Raw genomic sequence first — 19,183 nt, forward strand, 5'->3', positions numbered from 1 at the left:
GCCGGGCATCAAGAGCTCATTGTAGCTATATTAGGCTAAATATACTTTTATATAGGGCCTACCTGTAGTCTCTTGAGGTGAAGTTAATAATTTCACTTTGATGTGGCCATGAATATACATTTTCAATGTTACATCTATAACAGTAGGCCTATTGCTCAAAAGCAAATTCAAATGCAAACATTGAATAGGTCTTATACGCTATTTTCACAGTCTTTGTTGTCTTTGTACAGAAATGTTGTCTTTGACAGAAATACAAGGATCACTTTTGATTGCTGGGGACCCTGCTTATCCTCTGTTGCCCTGGCTAATGAAGGGATTCTCAGGGCACAACCTCTAAGAGGAAAAACAAATCTTCAATGAGCAGCTGAGCAGAGTACATGTCAAGGTCGAGCATGCGTTCGGTCACCTGAAGTCATGATGGAGAGTCCTTGCCAAGCGTTCAGACATTCACCACTCGTTCATGCCAACGGTAGTCGTTGCATGTTGTGTGCTGCACAATTTGTGTGAGAAGGACAAACGTTTACCAGCACCTGCTGCACTACCAGTCTGCCAGCACATTCTCCCCGGGCAGCCACCTCGCAGAGCTCGTCAGGACCAACCAAATCCCACAGCAATGGCCATTAGAGATGCTCTAGTTCAGCATGTGATGCTGAGAGTTGACCAAGGCGGTCTCTGAAGGCAATGGGAGCAGGGGGATGGAATTCTGTGTACATTCATAGCTAGGCTGGCACTGATTTCAGGTAGGTGTGTCACTTTTATGATTTAATAAGTTCCCCAAGACTTTAATCTTATACAAACTGTATTGTTCTGCTACCATAATTTGCCCACTGTATCAATTTTTGAATCGAGAATCGTTTGAATCGAGAATCGATTCTGAATCGTATCGTGACCCTGAGAATCGGAATCGGAATCGGAATCGAATCGAATCGTGAGACACCCAAAGATTCACACGCCTAGTGAAAACGTGCATCAATATTAAATTAAAGATGCATCAATAATGGTTTTATAATCGAATCGTAGCCCCTGAATCATAATCGTAATTGAATCGTAAGGTGCCCAAAGATTACCACCCTTATTTGTATGAGCGGCCTTGTTTTGTTATGGGCTGGTTATCTGTATTCAATAAATATGGTTTTGCTTGAAAGCTAGCACTTGATACAAAAAACAACTTTCACATATGAAATTTAGTCATAAATTAATATTACAGTCTGTATATGTGTGTGCGCCTCTGTGTGACATTAACATTTATTTACATTACCTTCTGAATTATCTTACGAAGTCAGCCTTCTCAAACTCGTGTCCTTCCATGTTTGAATCGCCATTATCTAATGAAATAAAGGTATTACAAAATGTTTTGTTGTCAGTGGATTTAAAAAAAAAACAGTGTCCACTATAATGACTATTCATAAAATTGCAATTGTTTCAAAACACAACAATTGAATGCTTTTAAAACTTAATATCGCAGTCCTGGCATGTTAATTTACAAAATCATATACAGGGATTAAAGCAAAATACAACCTTAACTAATGCTGTGTGACAGACAGCGGTGTAGTTGTCCCAACTTGACTCAGTAATTTAGATGCAGTAATAGTCTGCTAACATCATTTAACTATATTTATCCATATAAGTCAATTGACATGGACGGAAATCTGTCGGAGAACTTTAATCCCTTATCATGTTAAAAACGACAACAACAACAACAACAACCACCACAACAACAACATATAAACAACTAGGCTAACATTACTAGCATGCTGCTTGCTTACTTATGTCAGCCGTTAGTCCTCTAACGTTATCGTTATCTTACCTGAGCTGCTGATCGAAGAATTGTGTGATGTAACCAGGGGTCTTTGGCCCAGAATTTCATCCATTAGATCAACATACTTGAATGTGCTTTTGGCTTTCCCCCTCTCACAGCTGGTAGCCATCCGACGCTTCTCAGCCATGTAGCATTGTTTTAAATTCTTCCATTTGCTTCTTTGGATTTGCCATGGTTTGTCAAAGCCTTTGGCACTCATTTGCTTCTGTAACTGACGAACCGTCGCGTTTCTTTGCTGTTTTCCATCAAGAATTGCATTAATGTTCGCTTCTTTTATTAACTGTAGAAATGTTTCAGTTTCTTCGTCCCCCCACACAAACTGTAGCGTAGCGTAACGTCACGTGACGTGACGTACCACGACATCACATCCGGATTAGTCATGATTTATTCGCAAAAACTGTTTCCATAACAAAAAGTCGCATTTTCCTTTTATCGATAACGCTGACAAATCCACCTCCTCCAAGCGTAAAAACTTTTTTGCAAATTTACTGCCTTTTTTTGAATTTCTGAGATTTCCATCCGAGTATTTATTCACAATTTTTGAAAATGCGAATAAGAAAAGGTGGATGGAGACGCAACTATTGACGCTCATTATATGGATTATTGCTGCAGGAGCGTACCCCCGCAGGTCTCCAGCTGCACTTTGAGGAATAAGAAACTACACTGGACTTCTCATCAGCATGAGGGTGAGTCGATAATGACTGAATTTCGTTCTAGAGTGAAGTATTCCTTTAAGCACTCCAGATTAAATTTTTCTGGAGGGCTTACATTTTACTTGGTAAGCCCTGCAGAAACCCTGTCAAATATTTACTGTCTTCATATATCAATGTTACATCACTCTAGTCGAATCACAGACTCATGAAATGTGTAAAACGAACATTTATCTCAGGGTTTCCACCAGTGCATTATAAGCCTGGCGGGCCGCCAGGTCTTACTTAACCCCCCGCCAGGCTAAGCATCGTTTATTTATTTTCTTGAAATCAGTTTTTGCGCTCCATCAACACGTTATCAGGTGTCTTTTTCATCACCTGACAACATCACAACTTTGTCGCGCATAACGGGACATGTCACGGACATCATGCTCACCAGACCGCTGCTTCACCAGCTGACCGACCTCGTAGCCGTTAACGTGAGCCGAGCCGCGGCTCTAGAGGCTCAGCCAGCTGCTGCAGCGGCTAGTAGCTGTTAGCTGTTAGCACGTTGTCCCCTGCAGCGTCAGAGCTACGGACTTCTGTGAGCTGAGGTGCTTTCACCAGATGTGAAAATGACCCAGTGTGTCATTTTTTAGCTCGTACGGTTCGCGTTTACACACGTTTGTTTTCTCTGGTCCAAACAGTAGATTACAGAGTATCTTTGGTAGATCCATGATTGTCACGTTTCCATGACGAGTGACCGGAAACAGATGCGTGGTCATGTTTACGTGACTCCAAATTGTAAAAATCTCTGAGGAAAAAAATAAAAATCTCTGGAGACACCAGGCAGTTGTTTTTAAGTTTTTAGTGCAGAAAGTTGATATTATTTATCTAAATAGCATTTTTATTATTTATTTATTTTTGTGGTTGGTTGAACAGCATTTCATGAGTGCAATCTGTAAGACCTGGTGTTACATAAATGTCTAATAATAACACATGATAATGATAATATTTTCAAATTTCCAGTCAACTTTTCACATTGATCTTCAAGCCGTATGGAATCACTCCTAAATTCTACTTCTCCATTAATGAATCTGTTACCTATAGGGCCCTGCCATCAGTCAATGGTCAGGGTCAGGCCCCTGACACAAAAGAACACGCCTGGGCACCTTGGCAGTTATTTCCCCAAAAAGACAACCACTTGAGTGAGATTTATTTGTACAGATGTTCACCAGCTCAGAGTCTGCTGCACATTGTCCATATGTACTGTATTGTATGTTTTCAACATGGAGGGAGTGGAGCTCATTACAGCACTTTTCAGAGGCCAATTTTGATCACGCATGATGGAAAAAAAATGAGATTGGTCAGATGTTTTGTGTCTATAATCAGAATCTGCAAATTACATCGACATCGGATAAGTGTTGTGGAGCAGCAGCTGGGCCTATAAAGTAGATTAGCATAAATTGTATTAAATGAAAATACACAAGAAAGGTAGGCCTACAGGTTAGAGCCTGTTTGTGCTGTTCTATGATGGAAGTAGTGCAGTTTCTTACATGGAATAGTCTTCATTTCTCAGAACAAGAATAGACTGATGAGTTTTTGAAGAAAGCTCTTTTTCTGGCCATTTTGAGACCATCCAACTAAATGATGATGCTCCAGATACTCAACTTGCCTTTGGAGGGCCAATTTCAGTGCTCCTTTAATGCATACACCAGTTTTCAGCTGTGCTTACTAGTTGCAAATGAGTTTTCTAATCATCAATTAGCCTATTAACACAACAAACTTGGATTAGCCACTGGACCACAGTAGTAACAGTTGTTGAAAATAGTCCTTTGTGCACTTAAGTAGATATTCCATTAAAAAATCATCGATTTCAGGCTAAAATAGTCATTTACCATATAAATAAAGTCTAGACTTTATATCTGATAAATGTAATGTTATTTTTATTGAAGAAAAAAGTGTCCTTTTCTTTCCAAAAAACTGAAAATACACTGCCAAAATTGGCTATCAAAACTTCTTACAGTTTTTATTATTTGAGTCGCATGCATGGAAAAGGGTTTGAAAGAACTGTCTAGTTTGGCCTATCTCCTCACTGAATTCTGTTGTTCATGACAAACTTAATGCTTTATGACGACAGCATGTACATAATGTATCTCTGGAGATTTGTGAACGCCGCAAACACTCAGATAAGGGGAAGAACATCCTAGAGATGTTGCACACTGAAGACATGTTATTTGATAAGAACAGAGATCTAAAGCTTTGACTCCTCTGGCTGATGAAGACATCCTGAGGTGAGAGAAGTTTATTTCATGTCCTGAATGTTGGTTGTGTGTTCACTTACAGTGTAAAGTGTTTGTTTGTTGAGGTTTTATCTCAAATGTAATGCATGTATGTGTTGTATGCTGTTCATTTTAGCTTCAGAGACATTTAACAAGTCTTAATCTGATTGATATCACACAAAATTTTTTGGTGCGTGTCTTTTAAATTTGTGTATCACAGTGTATATGAAAATTTACTTATTTTTTCTTTAACAGGTTTGCTTCTGGCAACATTTGCAAAATGCAGAATCTGACTGAACTTTCAGGCAATGTAACATCCAACAACAGCCTGTCTGTGATCATTAAGGTGTGTGCTGTTATCCCGTTTTTCTGTGTCTTCCTCTGCTGCATTGGTGTCATGCTGCACATCTTTGTGTCTCACAGGCAGTTCATGGACACTTCATGTTACATCCTTTTTGCCTACATGCTGATCAATGACACCCTGCATCTCTTGGCCACTGTGCTGCTCTTCCTCTTTGCCATGGGAGGGGTGAAATTGGCTCTTGTCTACTGTATTCCCTTGTTGTTCATTTCCACTGTCACTTTCCAGAACACACCGTTAATCCTGGCCACCATGTCACTTGAGCGTTATGTTGCCATCTTTTACCCCCTGCAGCGCCCGGTCGCCTGGCGCTCAGACCGCATCTGGATCATTATTCTGTCCCTGTGGCTCATAAGCTGCATCTTCCCGATCATTGACCACTCCATCAAGGAAAATGATCCAGCTGTGAATATCCTCTCCACCCCTGTGCTTTGCAAAGCTAAACGTGTCAACTCATCTCAAATTCAGACATTGTTCAAAGCTGCTACAAGTATTCTCTTCTTCACAGTAGTGGCTGTTATCATCCTCTTTACATATGTGAGAATCCTGCTGGAAACCAGGAAGCTCAGACAAGACACAGCGTCTGTGAGTAAAGCCATGCACACTGTGCTGCTGCATGGCTTCCAGCTGCTGCTGTGCATGTTGGCCTTCACCATGCCCATCACTGAGACTCTCATAGTGCAGCGCTCCAACTGGAGAACAGAAGACGTCGCCTATTTTAATTACTTCTGTTTCATTCTAATTCCACGCTTTCTCAGCCCGGTCATCTACGGCTTCAGAGACCAGAGTCTCAGGGGCTACATCAGGAAACATTTCTCTGCTGCTCTAACAAAGTAAAATAAAACCCTGCAGGCAAACTGCAGGACAACATGTCTGTTCATCTAACTTTCAAAATCATAATTGAGTACAATTTGGATTAATATCTAAACCTTTTATCTGCATTTTTGTAGCCAATAAGGCTTTCTGATCACAAATGGACTTTGTTTTTTGGGGTGTCTTTACAGTTTTTAACTTATTGAATGTGTTTTTATGCTGCACACGTACAAAGAAGACAAGACAAACACAACTGACACAACTGCACATCAGAGGCTTCTTCTCTCGTCATAGGTATGTGTCGATTTTTGCACACTTGCAACTGATTGTTAATCCATCCTTCTTTTTGACACAACTTATCAGGGTAATTATATCAACAGAAACTCCTTTATATACACTGCTGAGAAGCTCTGAGAAAATGTGATTATTTCGTCAACACTAAAAGTAACTATCATTAATACATTCATTAATTGTGGCCTACAAAATGTTATTAATATTAATGTGTTTCTGTGTAAGCAATGTGCAATGCAGTTTTGGCTTGCTGAATGAATAAAGGCATTTATATGTTATCATTTGCATATATATATATATATATATATATATATATATATATATATATATATATATATATAGTAATGATAAACAGAAAAATTATTTTTTATACACTGCTGAGAACCTCTGATGAAAAAATATGATGAAATAAATCATTCTTTAGTCTCTGCTGGTTTTCTATCATGCTTTAAAACTTAAACATTATTCATACTAAAGGTCTTAGATTTAAATAAAAGTGAACAATCCAAGCAACTCTTTTGGCAAAATGGTTTAAAAGTCTTTATTAAGATAGCTACATCATGTTGAAGTACTTATTGAAAATTCATCTTAAAAATCAGATGAGTAGCAACCCACACGTAGTGGAACACAGGGCCTTCTTCTCTGGCTTTTTAAACTTGGACTTTTCCCGTTTTTTGAACTTCTGTGTCCACAAAGCACCTCCATCACATTCTGTTTGAACTTAAGCACTCCAGATTTAATTTTTCTGAAGGTCTTACATTTTACTTGGTAAGCCCTGCAGAAACCCTGTAAAATATTCACCGTCTTCATATATCAATGTTACATCACACTAGTCGAATTACAGACTCGTGAAATGTGTAAAACGGACATTTATCTAGGTAGTTATTTCCCCAAAAAGATAAACACTTGAGTGAGATTTATTTGTACAGATGTTCACCAGCTCAGAGTCTGCTGCACATTGTCCATATGTACTGTATTGTATGTTTTCAACATGGAGGGAGTGGAGCTCATTACAGCACTTTTCAGAGGCCAATTTTGATCACGCATGATGGAAAAACAATGAGATTGATCAGATGTTTTGTGTCTATAATCAGAATCTGCAAATTACATCGACATTGGATAAGTGTTGTGGAGCAGCAGCTGGGCCTATAAAGTTGATTAGCATAAATTGTATTAAATGAAAATACACAAGAAAGGTAGGCCTACAGGTTAGAGCCTGTTTGTGCTGTTCTATGATGGAAGTAGTGCAGTTTCTTACATGGAATAGCCTTCATTTCTCAGAACAAGAATAGACTGACGAGTTTTCGAAGAAAGCTCTTTTTTCTGGCCATTTGGAGATCATCCAACTAAATGCTGATGCTCCAGATACTCAACTTGCCTTTGGACAGGGATGGGTACCGAATTCGGTACTTTTATTGGTACCGACCGAATTCCCCCCGAAGTACCGAGTATTGATTCACGTGAAGTCAATCGGTACCACATTTCGGTACCTGAACGCACCTTCACGGGCGCAGTTAGAGCGGAAGTCGCAGCGACGGCAGTGGACGCAGAAGAGCACCGTTTTCGAGAGCTTTAAAACCCAGGCCACTACGACTCCCACAGCAGGCACCGTAGCAGCCGGCGGCTCATCACCTGCAGCCAGCATCGCGGGAGAAGATCCGCCATCAAAAATCCATGACGACGCCTACGATCACGACTCAATTAGCGAGGCATCATCATCAAGTTCGTCAGCTCCAGGTAGGCTAAATAATGAGCTAAAGTGACTTTGCAATTTGATTAGCATTTGTTGTTATAATCGGCTCGGTTCCACGTAACGTAATGTTACACTCTTATGTTGATCTACAGGTCCGTCTGCCCTATTCTCTACCCGCCCCTCAGTTACAGTGAGAGCTGCAACGGTGACTCCATTCACAAAGGCTAAGGAGACACAGCTGGAGACACAGTCAGCATGGAACGGGCTCGGCTCTTGCCAGATAAAGTAGATATGCTTGTGTTCCTTAAAAAGAACTGTTAAAGTCCGTGTAAAGCAAATTCAGCCATTTTCTTCTAAACACATTAAATAGGTTATAAATGTATTTCCTTAAAACATGTAAAAAGCCATTCAGCCATTTATAATTTAGTTATGGAGCTAGGCTGCCAAACTGTATTTCAACATTTCTGTGTTCAGGATTTAATGGGCGGGTCAGAAAACATAGCCGCGTTACGTAACGCGGCTATGACTAGCATAAACCCCGCCCTGCTGCGGAAGCAGTATAAATATGTTCAGTGCATTCGCTTCGGTGGTTTTCCGCTAGCTCTCGAGTCTCGGATAGCATCGCTTATGATAGTTTGCAGCTAGCTAACCAGTCATGTCTCCTCCACGTAGCTCATGCATCTTTCCTGGATGCCACAGTGTGCGGGCCAGGGTAACGGCTCAGTTAGCCTATTTAAGTCTCCTACCGAGACAAGTAAGGAAATGGTGGATCGATGTTGTCAAGAGGAGCTACTGTGGAGAGTCCAAAATCACCACCAACACCAGTCTCTGCAGTGTCCACATTACCCCCGATAGTTACAGCACGGCCACCGGCATTACGTGCCCGCCACCGAGCCTCTCCGTCCGCCGACAGCGGCTGCTACCATCACGGCCACCGGAGAGAGAGCACCTGCTGTCGGTGGCGGGCACGTAATGCCGGTGGCCGTGATGGTAGCAGCCGCTGTCGGCGGACGGAGAGGATGTGCCCGCCACCGATCCTCTCTGTCCCGCTGACAGCAGGTGCTCTCATCTCCGCCACCGGCATTACGTGCCCGCCACGATCTTCTCCGTCCCCGGCTTGCAGCCTCCCGTCCTGCCGACAGCGGCTGCTACCATCACGGCCACCGGCATTACGTGCCCGCCACCGATTCCCTCAGTCCCGCCGACAGCGGCTGCTACCATCACGGCCACCGGCATTACGTGCCCGCCACCGATTCCCTCAGTCCCGCCGACAGCGGCTGCTACCATCACGGCCACCGGCACTACGTGCCCGCCACCGACGGCAGGTGCTCTCATCTCCGGTGGCGGGCACATAATGCCGGTGGCCGTGATGGTAGCAGCCGCTTTCGGCGGGACGGGAGGATGCAAGCCGGGGACGGAGAAGATCGATGGCGGGCACATAATGGTGCCCGCCACCGATCCTCTCTGTTCCGCCGAAAGTAGGTGCTCTCATCTCCGCCACCGGCATTACGTGCCCGCCAGTGTAAGTGTGTGCTTATGTTATAAATATTGTATTCGTTTAATTAAATGCATTTTGCTGAAGGTGCAAATCCTGAAAGTGATTTTACATCGTGCCCATGTAATGTTAGCAAATGTTATTGCATTTAATCATGACATGATTTGGCCTGATTCCCTGAGCGGAGTCCATCTGACAGCACAATGATAATCCACAGGTAATATTTTATGTGCACCAATATAGCTATGACAAGGAATTATATGTAGACTGGGGTTTAAATTACTGGGAAATAAATTACCATTCTGATGGAGCCTGTGAGGAAGGAGGCTGAGCACTATCAGTGTCTGACTCAGAGTCAGTTTCTGGCTCTGATGGCTCAAACAGGTAGGGCTGGGTCCTTCAGACGATGCTGCTAGCACTAGCTTCCATTGTTGCTAGGCTACGTCCTTGTGCAGTACACAGAGGGCTCCCCTCCCGCGCGTGGGCGTGGTTCCAGCGCCTCTAACTGACACGCCCCCAGCGTTTCACAGCAGAGAGAAGTGCTTGTTTTTCCATGATTTTGAGACCTAATTTAATATACTTAGAGATTTTTTTAATCTTTAAAATTTGGCTCAGTGGTCAATGATGCATGTTACTGTGGTGTGACAAACTCATAACACATTTTTTTTGCTGCTTTACACGCACTTTAAAGATGTGTGGTATAGTTCTTGAATGGGTGGTTTGTTTTAGTTTCTAATGTGTAAAAATGTTATAGAGTCATTTATTCTCACTATTTATTTTTAAGTTATTTACTTTCCCCCACACAAATTTTTCTCAAGTTCTCTTAAGTTTTATGTTGGAGTTCCTTGATGTTATTGAGAAATAAATATTAAAAATTCAGAAGTTTTGACAATTTTTTTATATACAAAATAACTTTAATTACCACACATATACGCAAAAAAGTACCGAAAACAGGTACCGATATATACCGGTATCGATTCGAAGGTACCGAGATTCGGTACCGTATCGGTTCAAATGTGAAAGGTACCCATCCCTACTTTGGAGGGCCAATTTCAGTGCTTCTTTAATTAATACAGCAGTTTTCAGCTGTGCTTGCTAGTTGCACATGGGTTTTCTGATCATCAATTAGCCTTTTAACACAACAAATTTGGATTAGCCACTGGACCACAGGAGTAACAGTTGCTGAAAATAGTCCTTTGTACACCTATATAGATATTCCATTAAAAAGTCATCAATTTCAAGCTAAAATAGTCACTTACCACATTAATGATGTCCAGACTTTATATCTGATCAATGTAATGTTATTTTTATTGGGGAAAAAGTGTCTGAATATACACTGCAAAAGTTGGCTACAAAAACTTAATAGATTTTTTATTATTTGAGTTGCATGCATGGAAAAGGGTTTGAAAAATCTGTCTAGTTTGGCCGATCTTCTCAATGAATTCTGTTGTTCATGACAAACGTAATGCTTTATGACGACAGAGACATTGCTCTCTAAAGACATGTTATATGATAAGAAGAACAGAGATCTAAAGCTTTGACTCTTCTGGCTGATGAAGACATCCTGAGGTGAGAGGAGTTTATTTCATGTCCTGAATGTTGGTTGTGTGTTCACTTACAGTGTGAAGTGTCTGTTTGTTGAGGTTTTATCTCAAATTTAAGACATTTATGTGTTGTATGCTGTTCATTTTAGCTTCAGAGACATTTAACAAGTCTTAATCTGATTGTAATCACACTGACATTGTTGTTGCGTGTCTTTTAAATTGTGTATCACAGTGTATATGGAAATTTTACTTATTTTTTCTTTAACAGGTTTGCTTCTGGCAACATTTGCAAAATGCAGAATCTGACTGAACTTTCAGGCAATGTAACATCCAACAACAGCCTGTCTGTGATCATTAAGGTGTGTGCTGTCATCCCGTTTTTCTGTGTCTTCCTCAGCTGCATTGGTGTCATGCTGCACATCTTTGTGTCTCACAGGCAGTTCATGGACACTTCACGTTACATCCTTTTTGCCTACATGCTGATCAATGACACCCTGCATCTCTTGGCCACTGTGCTGCTCTTCCTCTTTGTCATGGGAGGTGTGAGATTTGCTCTTGTCTACTGCATTCCCTTGTTGATCATTTCCACTGCCACTTTCCAGAACACACCGTTAATCCTGGCCACCATGTCACTCGAGCGTTATGTTGCCATCTTTTACCCCCTGCAGCGCCCGGTCGCTTGGCGCTCAGACCGCATCTGGATCATTATTCTGTCCCTGTGCCTCATAAGCTGCATCTTCCCGATCATTGACCACTCCTTCATGGAGAATGATCCAGCTGTGGATATCCTCTCCACCCCTGTGCTTTGCCAAGCTACACTTGTCAACTCATCTCAAATTCAGACATTGTTCAAAGCTGCTACAAGTATTCTCTTCTTCACAGTAGTGGCTGTTATCATCCTCTTTACATATGTGAGAATCCTGCTGGAAACCAGGAAGCTCAGACAAGACACAGCATCTGTGAGTAAAGCCATGCACACCGTGCTGCTGCATGGCTTCCAGCTGCTGCTGTGCATGTTGGCCTTCACAATGCCCATCACTGAGACTCTCATAGTGCTGCACTCCAACTGGAGACGAGAAGACGTCGCCTATTTTAATTACTTCTGTTTCGTTCTAATTCCACGCTTTCTCAGCCCGGTCATCTACGGCTTCAGAGACCAGAGTCTCAGGGGCTACATCGAGAAAACATTCCTCTGCTGCTCTAACAAAGTAAAATAAAACCCTGCAGGCAAAATGCAGGACAACGTGTCAGTTTATCTAACTTTCAAAATCATAATTGAGTACAATTCAGATTAATATCCATACCTTTCATCTGCATTTTTGTAGTCAATAAGGCTTTCTGATCACAAATGGACTTGGGGGTGTCTTTACAGTTTTTAACTTATTGAATGTGTTTAATGCTGCACACGTACAAAGAAGACAAGACAAGCTAACAGTGACACAACTGCACATCAGAGGCTTCTTCTCTCGTAATAGGGATGTGTCGATTTTTGCACACTTTGCAACTGATTATTAATCCATCCTTGTTTTTTAATGCAACTTATCAGGATAATTATATCAAGAGAAATTATTTTTTATACACTGCTGAGAACTTCTGAGAAAATATGATGAAATAATAAATAGTTATTTCTTCTCTGCTGGTTTTCTATCATGCTTTAAAACTTAACCATTATTCGTATTAAATTGCATCTGTTTGATGTTAAAAAAGAGAACAATCCAATAATGTTTAACTGTGACTGATGTAATATGATGTCCTTGACTGTGCTGCTGTTTAGGAGGTATTCTGCCTCCTGCCAAATATGATTTGTGCAGCTTAAAATGTGCTGTTTTGCGTATTTTTAATCTTCATCCATGGATGCATTATGAGAGTAAATTCATATAATACATCCATGTCTTCATCATACTAGCTGGTAATGTTGCAAACTGTTCCTGGTGCCATTTAGCAAATTCACTCTGCCACTGGTATAATGTCTTTGGCAGTAGGCTATGACTGTGGCAGCCCTGAATCCAAGACTTGAGTGACAGTATCAGCATCAACAGTAACAGCCAACTATCATTAATACATTAATTAATAGGCCTACAAAATGTTATTAATATTCATTAATATTGTGTTTCTGTGTAAGCTGGTCAATGTGCAAATGACTATATAGTTTTGGCTTGTTGAATCAATAAAAACATTAATATTTTATAATATGTGGTAATTATATCAACAGAAATATTTTTTATACACTGCTGAGAAGTTGAGAAAATGTGATGAAATATATAATTATTTCGTCTCTGCTGGTTTTCTATCATGCTTTAAAACTTAAACATTATTTGTATTAAATTGCATTCTGTGTGATACTAAAAAGGTCTTAGATTTAAAAAATAGAACAATCCAAGCTCTTTTGGCAAAAGGGTTAAAAAGTTTTTATTTAGATAGCTAAACATAGCACAAAAAGTAAGGAAATTTGTGTTTGGTAGATTATTTCTTTATTGTAACAATGCTTTTTGGCAATAAATCTTATACCGTTGGAAAGCCTGTTTATTTCCCTTTTAAATGGTGCCACATTTGTGAAGAACATGCATTTGTGGGATGAACAGCAGAGCTGAGTATGTGGGTTACGCCCATGAAAAATTTGCCAAATCTTCTCTGCCAAACAGCTTATTCTGCTATTGACTCTTGTTCGATGTTGTTTGGTGGATTGGATGATTGAAGTCTGAAGAAACAAGACATATTGGCAATTTAACAATTAATTACTTTAACAAACAGGAGCCTCACATACCCACATACTCAGCTTGGCTGCTCATCCCACAAATGCATGTACCATTTAAAAGGGAAATAAACAGGCTTTCCAACAGTATAAGATCTATTGCCAAGAAGCATTGTTACAACAAAGAAATAATCTACCAAACACAAATTTCCTTACTTTTTGTGTTATGTTTATATCATGTTGAATTTCTTACTGAAAATTAATTTTAAAAATCAGCTAGTAGCAACCCACATGTAGTGGAACACAGTGCCTTCTTCCCTGGCTTTTTAAACTTGGACATTTCTCTTTTTGAACTTCTGTGTCCCCAAAGCACCTCCATCACATTCTGTTTGAACTTGAGCAATCCTTCTGAAGGTCTTAAATTTTACTTGGTAAGCCCTGCAGAAACCCTGTAAAATATTTACCGTCTTCATGTATCAAGGTTACATCACCTTAATCGAATTACAGACTTATGAAACGTGTAAAATGGCCGTTTATCTAGTTATTTATTTCCCCAAAAAGATAACCACTTGAGTGAGATTTATTTGTACAGATGTTCACCAGCTCAGAGTCTGCTGCACATTGTCCATATGTACTGTATTGTATGTTTTCAACATGAAGGGAGTGGAGTTAATTTCAGCACTTTTCAAAGGCCAATTTTGATCATGTATGATGGAAAAACAATGAGATTGGGCAGAAAGTTAATTATTCCACTATCTTATTGTGTTGTTATATGCCAGTGAAATGACGTGTTAACTACTCAATTGGTGTTCTGTTGTCCTACTATAAAGTGGGTAATACAGTGCACCAAGTTACACAGAAGACACACAAGTAGTTATAATAGAAAGCCGAAGTCAAGCCCCTTCCGGTGGGCCTTCCAGAACTTTATTTCAGAAAAAAATAGTACAATAGTCAAAAGGGATCGACAAAAACATTTCTGATCCCGTTTGAACTGTGCCATGAGCTACACTCAGTGAACTACACCGTCTCGCTCAATGTACGTCACCCAAACCAACATGGCGGCTGCCTCAGCACAGAAAATGTAATCGACAAAGATGAAAAGTTCTGCGAGAAGCTAATATACAGGACCAGCTCTACAATGTTTAAGGTGACCATTCAACGAGACGATGTCACTGATGCGACTGTTGGCTGTGAAGTTTAAAAATGATCTTTTAAATTGACAAATACCATACATGTAATTCATGATTCTGTTTTTATCCACTACCATGCATATTTTTTTCAGAATATGATAACATGGGTCAAACAGACGGGCCGTGACTTCAGCTCTCTATACAGTAACTATCAAGTTAACAGCTAAGAGATATCTGTGTTGCACTTACTTGGTCTGTTCACCTGGCTGGCAGCAAAGACCCGATCATTACATTTCTGCTGTCTGTCAAACACCCAAAAACAATGGTTATTGCACATAACATACCAACTGGCCACTTTCTACCTACCTGAGGCCAAAAATGTCCAGTAATAATGGCTCCATCAGCTAGCTATTCCTATACAAACCTCAGAAAATTAATTACCTGCCTCCTTTTACTCTTACAGTCTTCTGTTGTGACCATACTTGCACAGCCAAAACAGGCCTAATGACTCAACTTACTGCTTACCGACACCATTAAGCACTAATTAGTTCATATAAAAAGCAAAAGTTAATGACAGCAAAGCTTCATTCCGCCTTTTTTTTTTTTTCTGATTTTATGACACATTTACTGTTAATCTCACAATGCTAACAGCAGCAGGCTGCAAACAGGCACAAAAAAACACTGTTAAGTTACACTAACGTCGCCGCACTGCACCAAACAGCACAGCAGTTACAAAGTTAGCACCTAAGCTAGCTGGTAAAGATATTTCACTCAGGAGACGGTGGAGACTAAACTAAATCTAATAGAAGAGTGAATATTAAGCGTACCTTCATCAAGAAGACAGAAACACGACTTCAGTGAGATGAATATGTTGCTCCTTTTCCCCAGCTGAAAGCGTAAGTAGTCGACCGTTTGTTGCTAACACGTTAGCATAACGTCGGAGGTGCTAATGCGTTCAGGACGGTGCCCGATGTAATATGAAGTCCGTGACTGTGCCGCTGTTCAGGAGGTATTCTGCCTCCTAGTGGCCGAATATGATCCATGCAGCTTAAAATGTGCTATTCTGTGTATTTTAATCTTAATTTTAAAGACTTGAGTGAAAGTATCTGCATCAACAGTAAAAGCCAACTATCATTAATACATGAATTAATAGGCCTACAAAATGTTATTAATAATGTGTTTGTGTATGCTTTATTTGCTTAATTTGTCTTTATTGTATACTATTATATTCTGTGAAGCACCTTGTAACTTTGGTTTTGAAAGGTGCTATAAAAAAAAATAATTATAATAATAATAATAATAATAATAATAATAATAATAATAAAAAAATCTGAATATGTAGGCCAAATGAAATAGATGTCAAAAACCAGATGTTATGGCACAGCAGTAGGGTGGCTGTAGCACAGGTTGTAGAGTGGGTCCTCCAGCAATCAGAAGGTCGCTAGTTCTACGCCCCGGTGCTGCCAGCTGCACGTCAAAGTGATCTTGAGCAAGATACTGAACTCCAAATTGCTCCTGATGAGCAGGTGAGCACCTTGCATGACAGCCTCTGCCATCAGTGTATGAATGGGTGAATGTGAAGCACGTTGAGCAGTCAGTGGACTAGGAAAGTGTTACAGAAATGTGGGTCCATTTAGGGCCTGTTCTATGATGGAAGTAGTGCAGTTTCTTACTTTCATTTCTCAGAACAAGAATAGACTGACGAGTTTCAGAAGAAAGCTCTTTTTTTCCTGGCCATTTTAAGACCATAATGCAGCAAAATGCTGATGCTCCAGATACTCAACTTGCCTTAGTAAGGCCAATGTTACAATCTGTCATGGTATATTTGTTGGACCCAAAAGGGGACACCAGAAACAGAGAAATGGTTAAAGGTATTTATTAAGCAAGATGACAAGACTGGTGGTAGAGGAGGACTAGGGCTCAGGCTGGTGGAGGAGAGGCGACTCTCGGTCGTACGGGCTGAAAGCTCGGTTGAGTGTGAAACAGGGAATCCCGGGTGGAGCAGGCTGGTGGCAGAGGTGCGGGAGGCTGGGTCATGGTGAGGCCAGGAAGCAGACTGATCACTGGAGGAGTTCGAGAGAATAAAGGGAATAATCTGGCAGCAGGTGGAGGGTATTTAACCTGGTGCTGATTGCATCAATGCGCTGCAGGTGTGTGACAGGTATCAGCTCCGGCCACACAGGAAGCCACGTCCAGCAACCCCACAGCACCTCTGAAACACAAACAAGCACAAAAACACCACCGACAAGCCACAACAAATATTATTTTATTTTAAAAAATGTGCTTTTCTTTCATTTTTTAAATACACTGCGAACAAAAAACTTTATAGAGTTTTTATTATCCGAGTGGCATGCACGGTAAAAGGTTTGAAAAATCTGTCTAGTTTGGCCTATCTCCTCACTGAATTTTGTTGTTCATGACAAACGTAATGCTTTATGATGACAGCATGTACATAATGTATCTCTGGAGACTTGTGAATGCTGCAAACACTCAGATAAGGGGAAGAACATCCCAGAGATGTTGCTCACTGAAGACATGTTATTTGATAAGAACAGAGATCTAAAGCTTTGACTCTTCTGGCTGATGAAGACATCATAAGGTGAGAGGAGTTTATTTCATGTCCTGAATGTTGGTTGTGTGTTCACTTACAGTGTAAAGTGTCTGTTTGTTGAGGTTTTATCTAAAATTTAAGACATTTATGTGTTGTATGCTGTTCATTTTAGTTTTTAACCAGTTTTAGTCCGATTGTAATCACACTGACATTGTTGTTGCGTGTCTTTTAAATTGTGTATCAGAGTGTATATGGAAATTTTACTTATTTTTTCTTTAACAGGTTTGCTTCTGGCAACATTTGCAAAATGCAGAATCTGACTGAACTTTCAGGCAATGTAACATCCAACAACAGCCTGTCTGTGATCATTAAGGTGTGTGCTGTTATCCCGTTTTTCTGTGTCTTCCTCTGCTGCATTGGTGTCATGCTGCACATCTTTGCGTCTCACAGGCAGTTCATGGACACGTCACGTTACATCCTTTTTGCCTACATGCTGATCAATGACACCCTGCAGCTCACGTCCTCTGTGCTGCTCTTCCTCTTTGTCATGGGAGATGTGAGATTTGCTCTTGTCTACTGCATTCCCTTGTTGATCATTTCCACTGCCACTTTCCAGAACGCACCGTTAATCCTGGCCACCATGTCACTTGAGCGTTATGTTGCCATCTTTTACCCCCTGCAGCGCCCGGTCGCCTGGCGCTCAGACCGCATCTGGATCATTATACTGTCTCTCATGCTCATCAGCTGCATCTTCCCGATCATTGACCACGCTATCATGGAGAATGATCCAGCTGTGGATATCCTCTCCACCCCTGTGCTTTGCAAAGCTACACTTGTCAACTCATCTCAGATTCAGACATTGTTCAAAGCTGCTGCAAGTATTCTCTTCTTCGCAGTAGTGGCTGTTATCATCCTCTTTACATATGTGAGAATCCTGCTGGAAACCAGGAAGCTCAGACAAGACACAGCATCTGTGAGTAAAGCCAAGCACACTGTGCTGCTGCATGGCTTTCAGCTGCTGCTGTGCATGTTGGCCTTCACCAGCCCCATCACTGAGACACTCATAGTGCTGCACTCCAACTGGAGAACAGAAGACATCTCCTATTTTAATTACTTCTGTTTCATTCTGATTCCACGCTTTCTCAGCCCGCTCATATACGGCTTCAGAGACCAGAGTCTCAGGGGCTACATCGAGAAAACATTCCTCTGCTGCTCGAACAAAGTAAAACCCTGTGTCAGAGGCAAACTGCAGGACAACTCTTCTGTTTTTTTAACTAGTTTTAAAGGGCCATAGGAGGTATTAATAAGAGTAATATTTAATAAACATGCTTTTCTTTCTTCCCTGCTGTAGGCAGTAATGCTCATTGTTAGATGTTATTGTTTCCCATTGCAGGATGTGGGGAGACATTAAAGTGTAACACTTTGTGGTACACTTTAATGTCTCCACCATCTTTAATAAATGGTAAATCAATAGTTAATTGAACTTAAGTTCATAGTTAAACCACTGTTAACCGACAATGAAATGCCATTAAACCATTTATTAAGCAGTTGATTGTTTCAAAGTTGCAACTGATATTTATTAACCTTTACAGCTGCTTAAATAATTAACCAGGGGTGAAAGTAATTAATTACACCTACTCAAAGTACTGTTATTACACCATTGTTTGGGGTACTTGTACTTTTATATATGTTTTTTTTTCCTAAAATATGTAATTTTACTTGTACGTAAGTATGCATTACACCATGTAATCTGCTTACTAGTTACTTTTAAAATCATAAATACAATTTGGATTAAATCAATCACAACATCAAACCATAAAAACAACAAAAACACATCACAAAAATACACATATTGCAACACTAGATAACAGCAATGACAAATG

The 19,183-nt window shown here is 40.5% G+C and overlaps 4 protein-coding genes across 6 annotated transcripts in view; 3 read left to right on the top strand and 1 right to left on the bottom strand.

Moving 5' to 3' along the window:
• Positions 1–15,851, bottom strand: part of LOC311256258 (diablo IAP-binding mitochondrial protein-like) — a 53,412-nt gene extending 37,561 nt beyond the window's left edge. For all 3 annotated transcript variants that reach the window (XM_084351126.1, XM_084351125.1, XM_084351127.1), the window contains exons 1-2: positions 15,577–15,851; positions 14,999–15,051 (exon numbers count right to left, since the gene is read on the bottom strand). The gene's annotated coding sequence lies outside the window, so the exon portion shown is untranslated. The remainder of the gene's footprint in view (positions 1–14,998; positions 15,052–15,576) is intronic.
• LOC311256414 (odorant receptor 131-2-like) lies at positions 914–6,434 on the top strand. The gene has a single exon (XM_084351475.1). It carries the CDS (start codon positions 5,011–5,013, stop codon positions 5,926–5,928), a length of 918 nt encoding a protein of 305 aa, XP_084207601.1. The 5' UTR covers positions 914–5,010; the 3' UTR covers positions 5,929–6,434.
• On the top strand, positions 9,368–13,361 carry LOC311256134 (odorant receptor 131-2-like). Its single transcript, XM_084350963.1, has one exon. The coding sequence runs from the start codon at positions 11,221–11,223 to the stop codon at positions 12,142–12,144; it is 924 nt and encodes a 307-aa protein (XP_084207089.1). The 5' UTR covers positions 9,368–11,220; the 3' UTR covers positions 12,145–13,361.
• A 1,272-nt stretch (positions 15,852–17,123) lies between the features above and the next one.
• Positions 17,124–18,602, top strand: LOC311255965 (odorant receptor 131-2-like). Its single transcript, XM_084350674.1, has one exon. The coding sequence runs from the start codon at positions 17,608–17,610 to the stop codon at positions 18,592–18,594; it is 987 nt and encodes a 328-aa protein (XP_084206800.1). The 5' UTR covers positions 17,124–17,607; the 3' UTR covers positions 18,595–18,602.
• Positions 18,603–19,183: the final 581 nt, after the last annotated feature.

Source organism: Pagrus pagrus (assembly GCF_965226575.1).
Source record: "Pagrus pagrus genome assembly, chromosome: 4".
NCBI classification, from domain to species: domain Eukaryota; kingdom Metazoa; phylum Chordata; class Actinopteri; order Spariformes; family Sparidae; genus Pagrus; species Pagrus pagrus.